This window comes from Crotalus tigris, unplaced genomic scaffold (assembly GCF_016545835.1).
Source record: "Crotalus tigris isolate CLP2741 ecotype Arizona unplaced genomic scaffold, ASM1654583v1 scf7180000023710.216627, whole genome shotgun sequence".
NCBI classification, from domain to species: domain Eukaryota; kingdom Metazoa; phylum Chordata; class Lepidosauria; order Squamata; family Viperidae; genus Crotalus; species Crotalus tigris.
Window position 1 is genome coordinate 78,325 of NW_024100132.1, and position 19,895 is coordinate 98,219.

The 19,895-nt window shown below is 40.0% G+C and overlaps 1 protein-coding gene across 12 annotated transcripts in view; it reads left to right on the forward strand.

Moving 5' to 3' along the window:
• The window catches only part of LOC120297795 (leucine-rich repeat-containing protein 37A2-like), a 93,518-nt gene extending 74,090 nt beyond the window's left edge, over nt 1-19,428 (forward strand). For 4 of the 12 annotated variants that reach the window (XM_039320827.1, XM_039320824.1, XM_039320825.1 and 1 more), the window contains 3 exons: nt 11,551-11,672; nt 12,469-12,526; nt 15,638-16,343. In XM_039320827.1, the coding sequence (XP_039176761.1) occupies nt 11,551-11,672; nt 12,469-12,526; nt 15,638-15,971 (514 nt within the window). In that variant the 3' untranslated portion in view covers nt 15,972-16,343. Of the gene's footprint in view, nt 1-7,258; nt 9,770-11,550; nt 11,673-12,468; nt 12,527-15,637; nt 16,344-17,986 lie in introns of those variants that run through there. The other 8 variants (XR_005553887.1, XR_005553888.1, XM_039320829.1 and 5 more) reach the window with 8 other exon arrangements.
• Nucleotides 19,429-19,895: the final 467 nt, after the last annotated feature.

Consider the following 19,895-nt stretch of genomic DNA (forward strand, 5'->3'; position numbering starts at 1 on the left):
CAATTTAGCTTCCAGACCCCTTATCATCTTTATTGATCTTCTCTTCACTCATTTTAGGACCTCAGCATCTTTTTGTATCATCTTCTACTCACTTGTGCAATATAAAGTAGTATTATAATTCTCACAATACTGATATTATCCCTCCATTGATGCAATTTAGGACTGCATTGGCTTTTTTGACAGCTACAGCATACTGGTGGCTTATATTTAAGTGGTGATCTGACTAGGACACCTAGATCCATCTCATAGTTAATACTGTTGAGCCAGGTACCACCTATTCAGTAGCTGTGCATTTTATTTTTCCTGTCTAAGAGCAGAATCTAACTTTTGTCAGCAATTCCCCTCAACTTGGTGTCATCTGTAAATTTGACAACGTCTTTTTCTATCTCATCTAGTTTATGAAGATACTGAAGAGCAGTAAATTAGTGGATCAAGGAAATATAGTGTAAGGACCCACCCCACTTTGCATCTTAAGAAGACAGAACTCTTGGAATAATTCTTCCAACAGGAATCCTTTATTAAGAAGAAGTGGTTGCAGGCGTGCTAGACAGGACTTGGGGTCCAAGCTCTCCCATTCAAGGTTTTAAGGGGTTCCCCAGCAGTCCCACCCAATCACCCCCCCTTCCAGTGATAGTTTCAGGCATCACAATTCCACCCCTTTGCTTCTTTCTTCCGTCTGTATAGAGATTTCAGATAAACTACATGAAAGGTAATTAGCTCCCTTTGTCAGGGTAAGGTTCTTTGATGCTAGTTACATTCAAAGTCTTCCTTTGATGTGCAATAAACACATTCAGTTTCTTAGAAGTGTACTGAAGGAAGTGAGGGCCATAAAGCCCCTTTGTTCTCCCCCTTCTCTCCCTCTTATGGCAGAATCCAGAGAAGGCAGAATTGGGGTTTTCTATGTTTGATAATTAAAGATGAAATATAATTGGATTCTGACATCCGGCCCCTCTTAAAAATAAGAGAGATTCACCTGAAAGAAAACAAAACAGGTATAAGACTTAGTCAGGCTTGTTAGGATACTCTGTGTGAAACTTCTTCAATAGCTTCGGGGCTCTGACATGACGTTTATGGACCCACTCGTTTTGTGAGGGAGGGAGGTGTTTCCAGGCAACTAGGTACTGAGTTGCTCCATGATATCTCCTAGAGTCAAGGATCTCTTTTATTTCGAAGTGTTGTTCGCCCTCCACCATGATTGGAGGTGGTGGGGGGGGATTTTTGGCCGTAGAGGTGATTGATGCTCTCTTTTCAGCAAGCTGCAATGAAAAATTGGGTGTATTTGCCTGAGATTTTTGGGTAATTCTAATTCTACTGTTACTGGATTTATGATTCTTTTAATTGGAAAAGGTCCTATGTATTTTGGTCCAAGTTTTTTACAGGGCTGTAGGGACTTTAGGTATTTTGTAGATAAGTACACCATTTCTCCTATAATGAATGGTGTAGGCTCAACCCTTTTTTTATCGGCTTGTGCTTTGTATGCCTGCCTAGCTTCATCTAGTGCTTTTCTAACTATTGGCCAGGTGTTTTGTAGTTTTTCCATCCATTCTTTCAGCGAAGGGATCGTTGGTTCGTTTGGGGTTAATTCTGGCATGGGGTAGAAACTTTGACCGTTGGCTATTTGAAAAGGAGTGTAGCCTGTGCTGGAGTGGACTGCATTATTGTAGGCAACTTCTGCAAAAGGAAGTAAGTCCGTCCAATCACTCTGTTGGAAATTTAAAAAACATCTCAAATATTGCTCAAGTACTGAATGGCACCGTTCCGTTTGTCCATCTGTCTGAGGGTGATGGCTAGATGTCAGTCCCTGAGTGGTCCCTAAGAGGGATAAAAATTCCTTCCAAAATGCAGACGTAAATTGCACTCCCCTATCAGAGATGATGCGTTGGGGTGCCCCGTGCAATCTGTAAATGTGCTGGATGAAAAGTCTTGCTAAGGCCTTTGCAGTGGGAATCTTTTGGCAAGGGATAAAGTGCACCTGTTTGGAAAACAAGTCCGTGACTGTCCAGATAACAGTATTCCCATTGCTTTCTGGCAATTCCACTATAAAATCCATGGCTATTTCCCTCCAGGGGGCTGAGGGACTTGCCACTGGTTGTAATAGCCCTGGCGATTTCCCTTGCAACCTCTTTGCTGATGCACAGGTTGGGCAGCTGGCAACATAACTTTCTATGTCCTTTTTTATTGATGGCCACCAAAATTGCCGTTTAATTAAGTGTAAAGTTTTTACAAATCCAAAATGTCCTGCTGATTTTGTGTCATGGCAAAGCTGCATGAACGTGATTCTTTGGGTTTTTGGTATATATAACTTTTCCCCTACCCAAGGCAACCCGTCTCTCATTGTGCACACATTTTTGTTTTTCTGGAACCATTCATCTGTTTCCAAACTTTTTCTGAATTCAATTCCAGTTTGGCTGTCCAGTTGTGGTTTTAATTTGGCTTGGGTTCTTGTGGTTACTGGTGCTGCCAGTTGTGACTCTGCCATTATTGGTCTAGAGTCTGTGGTTCGTGCGCTGTTATATTGAGGCATGCGAGATAGTGCATCTGCCAGGAAGTTCTTTCTTCCTGGTAAATGTTTGAGCTTAAATTGGAACTGGTGAAAATGCTGGGACCAGCGGTCTTGTTTGGGATTGAGTTTCCTGGAAGTTTTCAGGGCTTCTAAATTTTTGTGATCAGTCCACACCTGGAAGGGGATTTTGTTGCCTTCCAGGAACTGTCGCCATGTGAGTAATGCCCAACGTATCCCATAAGCCTCCTTCTCCCATACGGGCCAGCGCTGTTCTGTTTCCGTGAGTTTCTTGGATGTATATGCACAGGGTTGCAATACTGCATCATCATTTTCTTGTAATAGCACAGCCCCCACTGCCACATCACTTGCATCTGCCTGTATTACGAAGGGCTTGTCCATGTCTGGGTGCCTTAGTACTGGTTCGGCAGAAAAAAGTCTCTTTAGTCTCTCAAACGCTGCTTGGCACTCCATTGTCCATGTTAGTGGCTGGCTAGGTTTTACTGAGGATGCTCCCTTCGTTTTTAGTAAGTTAGTGAGGGGCAAGGCTATCTGGGCAAATGAGGGGATGAATTGGCGGTAAAAGTTTGCAAAGCCCAGGAAACTTTGTAGTTGCTTTCTTGTGCGGGGTGGCGCCCAATCTAATACTGCTTTGACCTTCTCTGGGTCCATTTCAATGCCCTGTGGGGATATGCGATAGCCTAGGTAGTCTATCCTTTCCTGGTGGAATTCGCATTTTGAGAGTTTGGCATATAGGTGGGCGGCTCGCAGCTTCTTTAAAACCGCTCTGACAAGGTTGACGTGTTCCTCTTTTGTTTCAGTAAAGATAAGAATGTCGTCCAAGTAAACAAGGACCCCCTTAAACAGGTGCTCCCTTAGAACGTCATTGATTAATTGCATAAAGACTGCAGGGCCCCCTTGTAATCCAAATGGCAAGACTTTGAATTGATAGCACCCCATGGGGCAGTTAAATGCAGTCTTCCATTCGTCCCCTTCCTTAATTCTTACGCGATAGTAAGCTTCCCTTAGGTCTAGTTTAGAAAAAAATTTCCCTTTCGATAGGTGTGACAGCATGTCTTTCATGAGGGGCAGCGGGTATAGGTTGCTTTCACTGATTGTATTCAGGGCCCTATAATCCACGCATAAACGTAAAGAGCCATCCTTCTTCTCTCTAAAAAGGACCGGGGCAGCCACTTTAGGCTTGGCTGGCTCAATGAAACCTCTCTCTAGGTTTTTTTTTATAAATCTTTCCATTTCCTCCTTCTCCTTTGGGCTCATGGAGTATAATCTGGGCTTCGGGAGTTTTGCCCCAGGCTTGAATTCAATGGTACAGTCTGTGGGTCGGTGGGGGGGAAGCTCATTCGCCCTCTCCTCACTGAAGACTTCAGCAAGGTCCCTATATTCCTCTGGTATTTCTGTTAATCTTTTTTCCTCTCCTATGGATGCTTTTTCTATTCTTGATTCTGGTAGCCTCCCTTGGGGTTTTAAGTCCATAGGGTCCCCCTTCGGGAATTTGATTTCTGTCATCCTCCAATTTACCCAGGGGTTCCATTTTTTCAACCATTCCATCCCTAGAATCATTGGGCATTCCATACCTGGGGTCACCACAAACGTTATGTCCTCTTCATGTTTGCCCAGGGAGAGGTGTATTGGTAGAGTGGCTAGGGTAGCTGGCACCCCCCCTGCTATGGATCCATCTAACTGGCCAAATGAGATTGGTTGTTCCAGTCTCCTGGATGGGATGCCCAGATTCCCCACTAGTGTTGGGCTAATGAGGCAGCGGGTGCAGCCAGAGTCTATTAAGGCTTTCACCTTCACAGCTTCGGGCATGGGGGGGATTAATATAGTCACTGTTTTGAAGATGGGTGTGATGCATCCACTTACCAAGGGTTCGCCCTCCGAGCTGTCATCTGAGGCATCCACCGGCCCTGTGGTGTAGGCTGGAGTTCTTTCTCCTTGGTGAGCAGAAGTGGGGGGTTCTGCAATTTCCATCATTCTCATGGCCGTTTCTTTTGGCTTAGCTGAAGACTTTCCGGATTTGTTGATTGGGGATCTGTCTGGGTTGTGCTGGGGGGCCTTTGAGCGGCATTCTACAGCTCGATGCCCTTCTCTTCCGCACTTGAAACATCCCATTTGCCTCTTGGTTGTATCCGATGATTTCACCGGTTGGTGTGTCAGCTCAGGCGGGGAGCGGCTCCATTGTTTTCCTCGGCGGTGCCTCTTCAATATGTCGATCTCTGCTTCCTCTGCCAAGACGTACCATTCCTCAAGTTGGTGTGGGTCCCCTCGGGGCAGGCAAGCGTCATATAGATCATAGTTTAGTCCGTCTTTGAAATGGCTGAGGAGGATGTCTTCTGGCCAATTCAGTTTGCTGGCAATGGCCCGGAATTCTTGTGTATATTCAGCCACTGGGCGTTTGCCTTGCCTCATCGTTTTTATCCTTTCACGGGCTTTGCGATCAGCCAGGGGGTCTTCAAATCGTCTTCTCAAAGAGGACATGAAACGGTTGAAGTTACTGAGTTCTGGGGCATTGGAGTCATGCAAGTTCACTACCCAATCTGCAGCTGGTCCATCCAGGGCAGATTGCACGATCCGGATGCGGGCTTTGTCGCTGGGAATGTCCTGCCCATATTCCTCCATGTAGCTGAGGACTTGGGTTAGGAAAAACCCCAAGCGTGTTGGCTCCCCTTTGAATTTCACCTCCAACGGTGGACGTCTTGGAATGGATCGGTGCCTCCGTTGTTGGTGGTAGTGTCTTCCGTCCAGATTGCCATCTGTGGTCCGGTAGGGGGTGGGGGCTACTGGATCAGTAGATGTCCCCGGGGTTGCAGGTTCCACGTCCCCCTCGGTGTCTCTCCCTTTGCGGCTCCAGGAGCTGGGGCGGCCGTAGGGCTCAGGATTCTCCTCTCCTAGGAAGCTGAGAGTTCTCTTCATCAGGTCAATAGCTTTCTCTAGGATCCAGTCTGAGTACGGTGCCCAGCTTCCTCCCTCTTTACTTGCGTGCAGGGATTTCTCCATCTCCTGCTTCCATTCTGGTTGCTTGGTCCCCCGTCTCAGGGTCACCTTTCTTGATTCCTTTCCCCACTCACTTTTCTTTCCAACGCCCATTGACCAGCGAGGTTTGTGGTCCCGTGTCTCCACCACTTCTTCTCCCGAGGAATCTGACCTCTCGGATCCCAACATCTGGCAAGGTTCCAACTGGGTCAGCGGCTCTCTTTCCAGGGAGTTTTCCCCCTCTCTTGCTCCATTGTCTGACATGGTAAATTTTTGCAAAATCCCCCGGCAAGGGTCTCCCTTCCAGGTGGATTAATTTTGCAAGTCCTGTCTAATGTAAGGACCCACCCCACTTTGCATCTTAAGAAGACAGAACTCTTGGAATAATTCTTCCAACAGGAATCCTTTATTAAGAAGAAGTGGTTGCAGGCGTGCTAGACAGGACTTGGGGTCCAAGCTCTCCCATTCAAGGTTTTAAGGGGTTCCCCAGCAGTCCCACCCAATCACCCCCCCTTCCAGTGATAGTTTCAGGCATCACAATTCCACCCCTTTGCTTCTTTCTTCCGTCTGTATAGAGATTTCAGATAAACTACATGAAAGGTAATTAGCTCCCTTTGTCAGGGTAAGGTTCTTTGATGCTAGTTACATTCAAAGTCTTCCTTTGATGTGCAATAAACACATTCAGTTTCTTAGAAGTGTACTGAAGGAAGTGAGGGCCATAAAGCCCCTTTGTTCTCCCCCTTCTCTCCCTCTTATGGCAGAATCCAGAGAAGGCAGAATTGGGGTTTTCTATGTTTGATAATTAAAGATGAAATATAATTGGATTCTGACATATAGTATATATTTATACTGCATACTATATAGCATACTTAGACTTCCATAAAGCATTTGATAAAGTAAACAACAGCCTACTTCTTGATAAGGTAGAACAATGTAGGATAGACAGTACAGCACTAGATGGATTTGCAGTTGGCTAACCAACTGCACTCAGCACATAGTCCTCAATGGAACTACATCTATGTAGAGGGAAGCATGCAGTGCGGTATTTTAATATTCTGGTTTGGGCCCATTGCTCTTCAGTATCTTCATAAACAAACTAGATGAGGAGACAGAAAAAAATCTTGTCAAATTTGCAGATGACACTAAGTTGAGAGGAATTGCTGACAAAAGTTAGATTCTGCACCCAGTAAGCAAAAGAATGCCAAACCATAAATAAGAAATGAACAAAAATACATACAAGAGTTTCTATGAAATTAGATACAAATATCACATTTACTCATTTTTGAAATTTTAATTGTTTTCAACAAGTGAAAGAATAACTAATAAAAATGATGTACATGGTTCACAACAGAAAGGAATGCCAGGAAGGAGATGATAAAAAGTAGATGTATAAGCCAAATGAACAGATTAAAAAGGAACGTATATACTGTAGACGATGAATGCATTGCCTTCAGAAGTTAACAATTTATGGGTTAAATAAAATAGAATAGGATCAGCAATATATATCAGCTATTAGAAAGGAAAAGGGGAGAGCTGGACATTTAAAAACTAGCAAAAGTTCAACCTAATTTTTATTATTAAAGCATAAGTATTATCAATTTGATAATTCAAGGTAAATACATTTAAAATATTATTTGTAAAATTAATATTAATAGTCATATAGTTATCAACAATAAACAGCTTGAATTTTTCAAAAGGATTATACATTTCTACATATTCAATAGGATAAAGGTAACATACATTTTGTATGATTAAAAAGGTAACATACATTTTGTATGATTAACTCTTCCAGAACTATCTGTAATAGATGCCCAATGTTTAGATTTCTTGTTCAGTAGTTCTTGAAATTTGCAAAAGGATATAAAATGGAAAAATCCACAGATCCAGAGGATTTATGAATTGGCAAACACTTTGAAAATCAGATGTGTTTTTATCAGTTTCTAAACAAAAGTTGAATATGTGAGAAAAGATACACCTTTCTGGAAGGAACTATCCAAAGAAATATTATAACTAAACAAAGAGTAGAATATGTCTCAGAATACTATTATTACATACTTTCAAAGGAGAAAATATTAAATTACATAATAAGGACTTATTTAGTAACTAAAATAATTAGTTAACAGTGGATGTCGGTAGACAATTTAGCAACTGAGAAACAAATGCCTTCCTTCCAAAAGCTATTGATAAAATTCAAATACTAAGTTCACAGGACTTTCTACTTTTATCAAGTCTGAATGGTTACATACACAGCTGTAGGTTTGGCAAATCTAGAGATTTATGGCAACCATGAAAGAATTTTGATTTATGTTGTAAATGGATTTGTTTTAAAAAATAATTTATATGGCCACCTAAGAGACTGTGATTCTGATTCTGAGGTGACATACAAATATTAATATTATATTAGCTAAAATACTGGCTCAAGCGCATTTTTGGATGAGATTCACTTTTTCACGCAAAAATAAAGGTTTTTGTTCCTTTTTTGTCCTCCAAATTGTTTTGCTCACCATTGAATTTCATGTACCAATTGATTACATCTACTTCTTTCAACTATTTGTTTTTCTTCTACTAGATAAATTAGATTAGGATTATTAACCAATGGTTGACAGTTCATTCTACAAATTTAAGTTATTGCTGTAATCACAATGTCATATCGCATCAATTATGTCCACTGTGGGCAAAATCCTTTGGGACATGACATTTTGATACCATAAAAAGAAACAAGAGTTAAAATCAAATTTTATCCTAGTTTATTGCTTGCCCAGTTCTGTTTATGATGGCCTGAAAAAAAGCCTGATGTTAAACAAAAAATTCAGGGTTGCAACAGACCTACCATTTCACATTTCATGTATCCACCTTTCATTACTCTCAAATACATATTTAGAATTCTAGGCTAGGAAGGGATTTGGAAAGATTTACAGGGTTAGGTGGTGGTGAAGGACAATTAAAAAAGGCAGTGATGGGGGAGGGGGACAGGCAAGTGGGGAGAGTTGAAGCAGAGTTGACTGAGGCAGAGGAAAAGTGTGAGGACATCACTTAACAAAGATGCAGTCTTTGCCTAATGACCATAACCAATCTCCTTGGTGAGAGAAATTCTGGTTCCTGTTTGGATCTTTGAGTGAGTCTGACAACAATACAATTTGAATTGCTGTCAGAAGCTACTGGACTTAATTGGAATTGACTTATTGTAAAATTTGTAACATCCTTTTCTTCAATTAGTGTATTCACATCCTGTTTCTCCATTTTCTTTTTCTTTAATGGATGTTTTTATTTTGCACTACATTACTATGATATGTGACCAATAAATGTTATTTTAAGCTGCTGGTCTAAGGCTTCAATAAAGTTTTATCTGTCTAGGCCCCCAATTTTAAGATGTGTAGTCTTTGACTCCAGTTGTGGGATTCAAATGTGTGAACAACCGGTTCTCTGTGTGGATGCCACTTTCAGAAGTCCATTCTGGGCCTGGGCAACAAAAAAAATTAGCTATTAGTTCTGCCAAACTGGTACGAGCTGGCAGAATCCCACTACTGATCCACTCCAAGAATTCCCTAGCCTGCAGTTATACTATCTCCTCTACAATCCATGTTCCCTCCCAATAACAATATATATAGCTTTTTAATAACAAAATGTATATAAATCTGACGAATAGTTTCTATACACGTGATAAAAGTTCTCCGATATAGGCCATTCTTCTTGATAAAAGGGAAGTTTAAATTTTATCTCCAAATTTGCTATTGGTTTCCTTTTCCAGTCCAAATCTGGCTTCCGTGTGCAGAAATTATGCATTCCATTCAGACATTTTGCCATTTGGAACACTCAAAGCCTCCCATTTTCCCGCAGGAAACAGTTGATACGAGAAAAATCAATGCCTGTTTTTTAAAAAAGACTTCTGTGGGATGCCAGGGGAGGCAATCCGGGTGGATAAGAAAAAAAATGATAATACCAGGTCGCAATTGCGCAAAGCCCACAGTAACACCACCAGAACGCTCGGCTTTCGTTTTCATCACAATGAGCGGCGTTAACTCAACCCGGAAGCTAAGCCTTTGTTTTCGATCTGGAAGCGTCTGAAGGATCTGAGGTCACGTCTCGTTTCCTGTTTGGGGTCGGAGGTCGGCGATTTCTTCTATTCTCTATGGCCGGTGCCCGGGCGCTGGGTGAAAGTGGCAGGGGTGGTGTAGCCGCCATGGACTATTCAGTACACGAGGCTTGGAACGAAGCCACCAACATTTACTTACTGGCGGTGCTGGCCAGCTTGGCCCTGTTGGTGTACGCCCGCAGGTGGGAATCTCAATAGGGAAGGAAGTGACTCCTACAACTGCTATTTGTAGATTGTTTAAGAATACGTAAGCGTCTTAACCCGGTAGATCATTACACTTTTCTGCCCAATGTAGATGCGAAGGCCAAGAGAAACCACTTTTTGCTGAATTCTGATTGGCAAATTAGGCTTTCTAATTCACGGTTTATCGAGTATTGGGCTGCTTTTCCTAGATAATTCCTAGATAATAGATCTTAGTGGAAATTTGTGATATTGCCAAAGTTTCTGGCAATAACGTTACAAACTTTCAGGTCATATGGCTAGGCTTGCAAATGCTGGCTGTTGCATCAGCAATTGGTTATCTCGAGATTTAGGTCCAAGCTTCTAGGCTAATAGTTACAAACTTTAACAGCTCTGGAAGTGGCAACAAAACAGGAATTTCTGTGAATAAAATAAGTTGTATTTATTTATTTAGGGATTTGAAGAAAGGATGTCAGAGAGAAATATGTTCTGTTCATAGAATATGCCTACCTATTTTGGTTCTGTCTCAGCACTTCACATCTCACCATGTAGTATTAAGCAACCCCTTTCTATCGGTGCATTTTTATGAGGATGATGACTAGTTTTTATTCAAATAAGTGTCCCAAAGTTGCTTTTTCACAAAAGGACTTTCTTTGTTTTTGCTTGAAGACATTTTGCTTCTCATCCAAGAAGCTTCTTCAGTTCTGCTGAAGCATCATTGGGACAATCACGACCTGGATGATTGAGAATCTTCATAGATATGTTCAATAAGTGTTTATTATGAGTATTGTATGACTGTTTTCAATTGTTGAATTAGTTGCTGCCTAAGAGTTCAGAGTTTTGCAACTTTCCTTATTTTTTTCAGTAGCTAATAATTGCCTTTTCAATAAGTTAGGATAAGTGTGGTTTAGCTAATATGAAAAAAAACAAACTTCATAAAAATAAAAACTCATCATTATTGCTATTGTGTTAAAAATCACTTTGAAAGAAACTATACCTTTATCAATAACAGAAACATCTGCAAGCAGAACGGCAAGAAGATGAAATAATAAGCTGTTAAATATCTATTTCAGCCAGATTTTTAAAATACTTCATCTTATCTAGCTGCAATCTGATAAAATCTAATTAATATTGATCCCTCACTGAGTATTAGAATAAAGAATAAATTGTGTGCATGAAAGACTTAGGACAATTAGGGACATGTGAAATTTGCATTGGATAGTTCTTAATTTACAAACTCTGTTTCTGAAACACTTACTGTATATTAACTCTTTTGAAAAGTCTCAGGTACTAGCTATTTGAATATCAGTTAAAGAAGCAGACATTTCCTTGCTGTAATTGAAAAACTTTGCAGGACTGATCTGTACACTGACTGATCTGTACAAGCTGATACAGCTAATTTACACTGGCTTTCATGTCCATGCTAAGTATAACATCTAAATACTGAACCTATGCATTTTACATTTAGGTGAACACACAGGCTCTTCACAGGACATAAATGTCTGTTAGAGGCCTTTGCATGAAATATGATATTAGAATGCAGTGAACAGGAAGCCTTTCTATTATGTGACATTTAAACATTCATAGCCTAATTTCTTTCAGTGATGGTAACATTTGTTTTTTCAGGAAATTGGAGATAATCATTGCCACTTCTAATTGAAATTCCAATTGTATTTCTATTCCTTTGCTGTAGAAATTAAGACAGGTTGCTAATTTCATTTACCATTAAGGGAAACATCTGCTTTTGTATTACTTATGTTTTTTTATTCCTTTTGGGTTTCAGAAATAAGAGGAAGATTATGAGGATTTTTACATTACCTCCAACTGTAGAAATATCTGAACCAAATTTTTATGACAGCATGAAAAAAGTCCGTTTTCGGCAGCAATTAGAGATGTATTCTATTGGTAAGTAAAATATATTTACTTTGAGACTATTAAAGTTTGGGTAACCTATAGATCCTATTTTTTAAAAAAAAATGGAATTTGATACTAAATATATACAATGAAACATAAATCTGACTCCTAACATTTGCACAGCTTGAAGTTACTATTATTCTCAATGTAAAAATATTTAATGCTCCAGGGTTGTGATTGTTCTGCTCCTCTACTCATGGAACTATAATGTGTATGGCTCATGGAGGTAATGAAATCTATTAGATTGCAGGCTTGCTAATGATCCTTGATCCATACTCTACATTTTACACTGATCAGAAATGCACAGTAGCACAGTTGAATCTTCATGTGTTTCTCATGCTTTTCTTCCTATTCTGTTTATTTGCAGAATTGGGATAGTATTCTTCCTTATAACATGGTTCTGAGAAATGGATGTTAAAATGTCATCAGACAGAAAGATCTCTAGAAGATCTAACGATCTCTAGAAAATACCTGAATTGGATATTCATAAAACGTTGACATATCTAGTCCTCCCAATTAGGGTTCTACCCATGTTCTTTTCTAGAATTCTCAATTTCTCCTGTATCTCTACCCCCAGTATTTAGCATTTTGTGTATGCTTACTCATTGGACTCTTTGGAAATGATTACTCTCTGAGACTTGTGAGTGATGGTGATAAAGTATGTGCAAAACTGTTTATCTTTGTAACAGTTGTGCCATTTGGGCTGCAAAAGGAATAAGACTTAGGGAATGAGATTGCTATTAGTTATTCCTATTACAGTATGGAGTAAAATGTTCTGTTTTCCAAGGTATTTTGATCCCCATGATGGAAACAAAGAAAGAACAAAGAACAATCGATCTAGTGAGGTTAGTCTCCCAGGAGCAATTATCAAAGATGTTACTGAGGGGCTTATTAAAATAATTAAATCCACAGATTATTATTCCTTTTCTATTCCCCATCCATGACACCACAAAGACCTTGAAAACAATATCAAGAGACTATGAACAACTAGGCATGAAAGTCAAAGAAATGAGTGCCTAGGTGGTGTTCTCACACCTAGTGAAGATGTGCAGGACTTTTGAAACAAACTATTTGGGATGGTGCTATCAAGAGAACTTTGGATTCTTACACCCATGGACTACAATACCTCATTTCTGGCAGGGAATGAGTTACACCTCACAAGAACTGGGAAGAATAGCTTAGAAACCAATTGCCTTTCCTTATCCATAGGGCTTTAAACTAAAACTGGAAGCAGAGGGAGACAAATTTTTAGAAGCTAATTCCAAGCACAAAGCTCAAATCAACCAAATGTTTTTTAAAAAGGGGAACTCAGACACAAAACAGGAGAAGTAGAAAATAAACACAGCGTTAGTTATAAAGGACTCTGATGCCTGTACACTAATACTCAAAATATGAGGAACAAACAGAATGAATTTGAAATTCTAGTATAGAAGGCAGACGTGACATCACTACCATTACAAAACTTGGTGGGGTGAAATTCATGACTGGAATGTATAGCTAGAAGGATTTAAACTGTTCAAAAGAAACAGACCTAATAAAAGAGGAGGTGGAGTTGCACTATATATAAGAAATAACTACACTTCTATAGAAATGCAACACAACAGTGATGAAAAACTTCTTGAAACCATTTGGATTAATATAAAAGGAATGACATTGCCATAAGTGTATATAGTAATACACTATTACTAGTGAATACTAATCAAAGAGAGGAAATAGAAGAACTGTTTGCTAATCAGTTAGCTACTGGAACTATATAAAGACCTAATTCATAAGCTACAACCACTACTAGCACGTGACCTTGTTTCTCAGTTAAGAGGCCATGCAATTGCTTCCAAAGCATGGTTTGACAAAGACTGTGTAGAAGCCAAGAAAGACCTTAGCATATAAAATGCACAAAACTGAGGCTAGAAATGGCAGTAAAACAATTCTTAAAGATCTCACACTTACCACTGGAAAGCATTTTTGCTTGCAAGGTGCCATGCACTTCCATTGGCTATCCTGCATGGCAAATATAAAAAGATACCATTGATTGAAAGATTCTGTGGCTCAGAAAAAGTGGGTCAGGAGAGATGAGAACAGTTGGACATACATTCCTTTGAAGTTCATTTTATAGAGATATTAAAAAACATGTTCTCCCAATAATCAATAGATATCCTGGCTATTCCAGCACTACTTATCTCCAGTGGCTGCTTAAGAATGAACAGACTGTGATTATGTGCAGGTGGTTAGATTCTGTGCAGCAGCACTGGGAATTTGTCGGAAACACATAATTAATTCATCAGAGCTATTTTATACAATGCAGCGAACCCTTTTGCATTACTACTCTTTTGCATTTTAGTATATAATGACTGCAAGCCTCACAGTTTAAGGATTGCTATTATGGTATAATTAGGCCATGTTGTGTTTTGCTCATGTGTGACAGATTGGATACCAAACTGTGATTTTAATATTGATTTTATCTGATATTTATTATTTTATTCTAGAATGTTTAACTGGATATTCCTTCAGTGTTTTGAACTTGCTCTGGTTTTTGGTTTCTAACCTGTAGTTAGCCACTACTTAATATTGCACACCACAATATTAATGGGGGACTTTGACTACCCTGACATCAGCTGGGAGACAAACTCTGTACCTACTGGAAAACCAAACGTATTCCTGATGAACCTAGCACACAATTTTGTCTTCCAAAAGATAGAGAAGGGGACTAGAGAGTCAACCATACTGCACTTAATTCTCATTAACAGAGATGAAATGATAGAAGGGATTGAAGTTACAGGAACTTGGGGGTGGGCGAGCAGCCATGCAATATTGGAATTTATTGCAAGCTCAGGCAATGGAGCAAAATCAAAGAGTCTTGAACGTTAAGAAAGCTGATTTCAACAAAGAGTGCTTGGGAAGGATTCCAGGGATGGAAATCCCTACGGAAAAACAATTCAAGAAATTTGGGAAACTTTAAAAAGTGAAATTATAAAAACTTAATCTAGCACAATACTACTGGTTGCACAAAAAACTTTCTGATAAAAGGACAAATATAAAAAGTAGAAAGAGGGGCATATAACTAAGGTAGAATATCAACAGATAACCCAAAACTGCAAAGATGAAAACTAAAGCTTAGAATGAAGGCTGGGAGGATCTTGGAAAAAGATAAGCAATGAATCTGCAAACACCTAGAGACAAACAAAGTTATAACCAAAAGTCTATATTTTGTCAAAAATAGATCAGACAAAACTTACTACACTTTTTGACAATGCTGTAGACATCATTTACTTAGATTTTAGTAAGGCATTTGATAAAGTAGACCACAATCTTCTCTTTTGTAATATAGAAAAAATTGAGCTAGACAACATCATCAGATGAATTCATAAGTGGCTGACTAACCACACTCAATATGTAGTTGTTAATGGAACCCATATCTACATAGAGGAAAGTATGTAGGAGAGTACCTACAGTACCCAGTACTCTTCAATGTCTTCATAAATGATCTAAATGAGGGAATAGAAGGGGAACTCATCAAATTTGCAGACAACACTAAGCTGGCAGGAATAGCCAATACTTCAAAAGATAGGCTCAAGTTCTAGAAGGAACTTAACAAACTTGAACACTGAGCTTTATCCAGCAAAATGAAATCCATTGGTGAGAAAAGTAAGGTTTTACACTTAGACAAAAAAAACCCAAACGTACGAGTGTAAAATAGGTGGTACTTAGCTCAACAGTAGTAACTGTGAAAGGGATCTTGGAGTTGTAGTGGACAATTATTAAATATGAGCCAGTAGTGTGCTGCAGCTGCCAAAAAAGCCAAAACAGTTCTATGCTGCATTAACAAAAAGATAGAATCAAGATCATGTGAAGTGTTAATATCATTTTATAAAGCCTTAGTAAGATCACACATGGAATACTACATCCAGTTTTGGTCATCAAAATATAAAAAAGATGTTTATTTCTATTTTTTTTTTCAGGGTGCAAGGAAGAGCAGCAAAGACTGCTCTTAAGGGACTGCAAGGTAAAACATATGAAGAACAGTTGCAGAAATTGGATATGTCTAGTCTAATGAAAAGAAGGACTAAGGGTAACATGATACTAGTGTTCCAATATCTAAAGGCTGCCACAAAGAAGACAGGGTCAACTATTCTCAAAAGTACCTTAAGGCAGGATAAGAAGCAATGGATGGAAACTAATCAGGGAGAGATCCAACTTAGAAATAAGGAGAAATTTCCTAACAGTGAAAATAATGAATCAGTAAAACTGTTAGCTTTCAGGAAATATAGGTGTTCCATCACTGGAGATTTTTAAATAAGAGATTGGACAACCATTTATCTGAAATGGTACAGGGTCTCCTGCTTGAACGGGGTTGGACTAAAAGACCTGAAAGGTCTTTCCAGTCCTGTAATTCTGTTAAGTGAGATTTATATAAAGCCAAGTCCTAAACAGCTAATTGGAAGTTTAACTGTGCCTCCATATAACTAAGGTCTAGAAATATTTTTTTCTGATTTAAACAGGGCAATTAAAGGATATGACCAGTTCACTTAATCCAGACATCTCAAACACAAGGCCTGGGGGCCGGATGCAGCCGGCGACGTGGTTTCATGTGGCCCACATCCTGGAAACAGTGAGGGAATGGCCCCTGCTGCCTTGGCCCTGGCCCAGGCCGCCCAGGAGTCAATGTACAATTTTTTGGTGGCCATCTATGCTGAAAAGTGTTCAGTCTTAGTTCCACGAGGCTGTCTGGAAACAGCAAGGGACCGGTCCCTGCTGCATTGGCCCTGTTCCCTGGGTGCGCGCTGGGGAGGTGTCACCCTTTGTGAGGAATGAATAAATGCACCATCGCCTGGAAATGGCCCGCAAATGGCCCTCGCCTACTTCACATATCCGGCTTGATGGGCTCTGGGGGAGGGGTTTCAGCAGGCAGTGGGGCGCTGTCCTCACAGCGCCGCGAGGCTGATGCAGGCGGCGTGAATCCAAAAAGAAGCTCACCGCTATCCGATTTCAGCAGGCAGCAAGATGCAAAGCTAGCGAGCTTCGCACTGCCTGGCTCAGCCTCTCAGCGTTGTGAGGAGAGTGTCCCGCTGCCTGCCAAAACCGGGCAGGCTGGGGGCTGGATGGCATTGTGCAGGTAGTGTCGACTCTCACGTTGCTCAAGGTGTCCCCTCCCCCAAAGCCCACCAAGCCAGATATGTGAAGTAGGCGAGGGCTATGTGCTGGCCACTTCCAGGCGATGGTGCATTTCTTCATTCCCCATGAAGGGTGATACCTCCCCAGCTGCGTTTCTTGCCTGTTTTTCTCCCTCATATTTTTCCACCAGTCTGTTCTTAGGAAGGAAGGGAGGGAGGGAGGGAGGGAGGGTGGGTCTGAGGGAAATCCTGCCTTAGTCCTGTCCTGCTGCCCTTTCACCATCCCCTTGCCCCCTTCTCCTGGCCTATCCTGGGGATCTCCATCCTATTGCTAAGGAAGCTTTGGATACAAAGCCGGATCTCCTCCCATGGAGAGGGAGTGGGCCTCCCTCTGACTTTGCCCTCATACCCATCATGAGCAACCTGACTAAGGAGAGCAAGCACAGCAGCAGCAGCCTTGAGGAGGAGGTAAGTGCAGCTGGGTGCCCCCTTGGGGAAGTGGGGCTGGGCTTGGTGCCGTGGGTGCTTGAGGGCCAGGCTGTGTGTTTGATCTCTGCTGCCCAGGGCTCCGGGAAGCCCGCAGCACCATCCAGCCCCCCCTTGCATGGCCTGAGAGGAACAGTGAGGCTCTTCCAGTGGACCATGCCTTGGCATTTGCCCCAGGCCCACCCCCTTCTGCCAGAGACCTTCAGATCTGTCCCACTCCTGTCCAGGCCCCCACAGACAACCTTGATGCGAATGATAAAGAGCTGGCCATGCCCACCCAGTAGGCCACACCCACTCCAGCCATGCCCACCCAGTAGGCCACACCCTCCCTGACCATACCTACCTGGCTCCCCGAGGACAACCGCAGTGCTGATGCGGCCCTCAATGAAATTGAGTTTGACACCCCTGACTGCTGAAGATCTTAGGCTATGATTTACTATAATTCAGTATTGAACAACAGAATTCTCTTTGTAATTAAAAATGTACATTTGGTAGTTGTGAGAAATGATTAATTTTGGCTCAAAATGTTATATTGGAAATTAATAAACTTACACTGCAGTTTGTTATTTCAACCAATTATCTCTCAATAAAGATTTAGAAAGCAATACCATGTATGTTTATTTGGTGTAAGCCTTATTGATGCTGTGTGGATCACTTTCTAGTAAATACATTCGGATTGCAGCCTAATATCTAAATGTATTTATTTTCTAGCAAGGAAATATGACCACCAGCAGCAACCACAGAAACAGACTGATAGTGTACAGCTTTTGGTGGAATGAAGTTTTGAATATTTGCTGAGGATGCCAGAGCATTGATGATAATCATTTGCAGTGCAACTTTAATGGTATATAATATTTTTTAAAATGTGCACTAATTGCATAAACTATGTTTTGACTATGAATTTGTGTGTTACTCTAATAATAGTTCTCTAACATCTGAAAAATATAGTAATCTATTCCAGTCTTATTTCTTAATTTGTATTCATTCCCAATAAAAATATGAGCATGGAGATGATCACTGCAGTTCCTGCAGTTGTTTCAAGTCTTCATTTAAAGAGGGATAGAGGCACATACTATTTGATGTGGCATAATGCTGCAAGTAATTCAACTACTTCTATAAATGAACAGTTTCATGTAGTGGGACTTTTAATAAACACTGCACTCAGTGAGGCAGATATATTGAATTGTAATGTGCAACTGAATATGCATAAAAAGATGAATAGTTTAGGAAAAGTATTTCTGTATACAGCAATTAGAACAGAAATTAGAGTAAGGAATTCTATCAGTATGATGAAAAAGAATATTTTTGCACTTATCCTTTTAATTGTTTCCCTTTTATTCTCTCTATTGAATTCTGAAATTATAATTTAAGAAATCTTCATCTGATAAATGACTATACACTGTAGTAGTAGTTGTAGTATTTTATGAGTGGGGTGCAACTTACTATTTTAGACCTACAGCTGGAATGCTAAAAGAGGATTATATAAGTTGGAATTCAGATAACAGCACTATTTTTGTCAGTGAAGACTAGACTTATAATGGATAAATATTAATTATTTGTTGGTTTATCAAACACATCAAGCAAAATTAACAGTGGAAATAGAAAATCATTAAATGCTTAAATATTTGCAGTATATTTTATTTGGGCATGTCTGAAAGGTTTTAATTGATTGTATTTTAATTTACATCTTAAACATGGACAATATTTTTTTCAATAATAGACAATAATTTTGGTTATTAAATGGCCAGTTCTCTCTCTCCTAATGTCTTTGTAAGTTTAACTTCTGAATATAGCAACAGTTGCTAAATTTTGCAACCACTAATTCCAATTCTGAGATTCTTTGGGTACAGCACTAAAATAATTGTTACACCAAAAGGCGATTGACCAATTAGATTGCAGAAAGGTTAGAGTAATATATTTTTTCATACTGTTTTGATTAGTACCATGTAATTATTCTTATGAGGATTTCTTTCTGTATTCTTTTGTAGTACAGTCCAGATGATTTAAATCTGAATATAAGCTTTACTTTGAAACTCAAGTACTTTGGCCACCTAATGAGAAGGAAGGATTCACTGGAGAAGAGCCTAATGCTGGGAAAGATTGAGGGCAATAGAAGAAGGGGACGACAGAGAATGAGATGGCTGGATGGAGTCACTGAAGCAGTAGGCATGAATTTAAATGGACTCCAGAAGATGGCAGAGGACAGGAAGACCTGGAGGAACGTTGTCCATGGGGTCGCGATGGGTCGGACACGACTTTGCAATTAACAACAACAACAACAATAGCTTTACTAGTGTAATCATAAAAGATGCCTGTCATACTATTAAGAAATGATGCTCACATTTGAAGTTGCAAGAATTGTCTCTCATTTGCATTGATTACTGTAAGGTATTAATTTTATGAGCCATCTGAACAATGTGGTAGAAATAGAAGACAAGTAAAATAAATACATTTCTCATGGTTGACCTGATCTGTACACCTTGCTAAGTTATGGTGTTTGTTTTTCTAGTTGTCTTTGAGTTATGTCAAAATACATCCTGTATTTTATTAAAGTACATCCTTTTATGTTCTGTATGTGATATATTTGAAAATAACAGCACTTTCCTTGTACCATTAAATC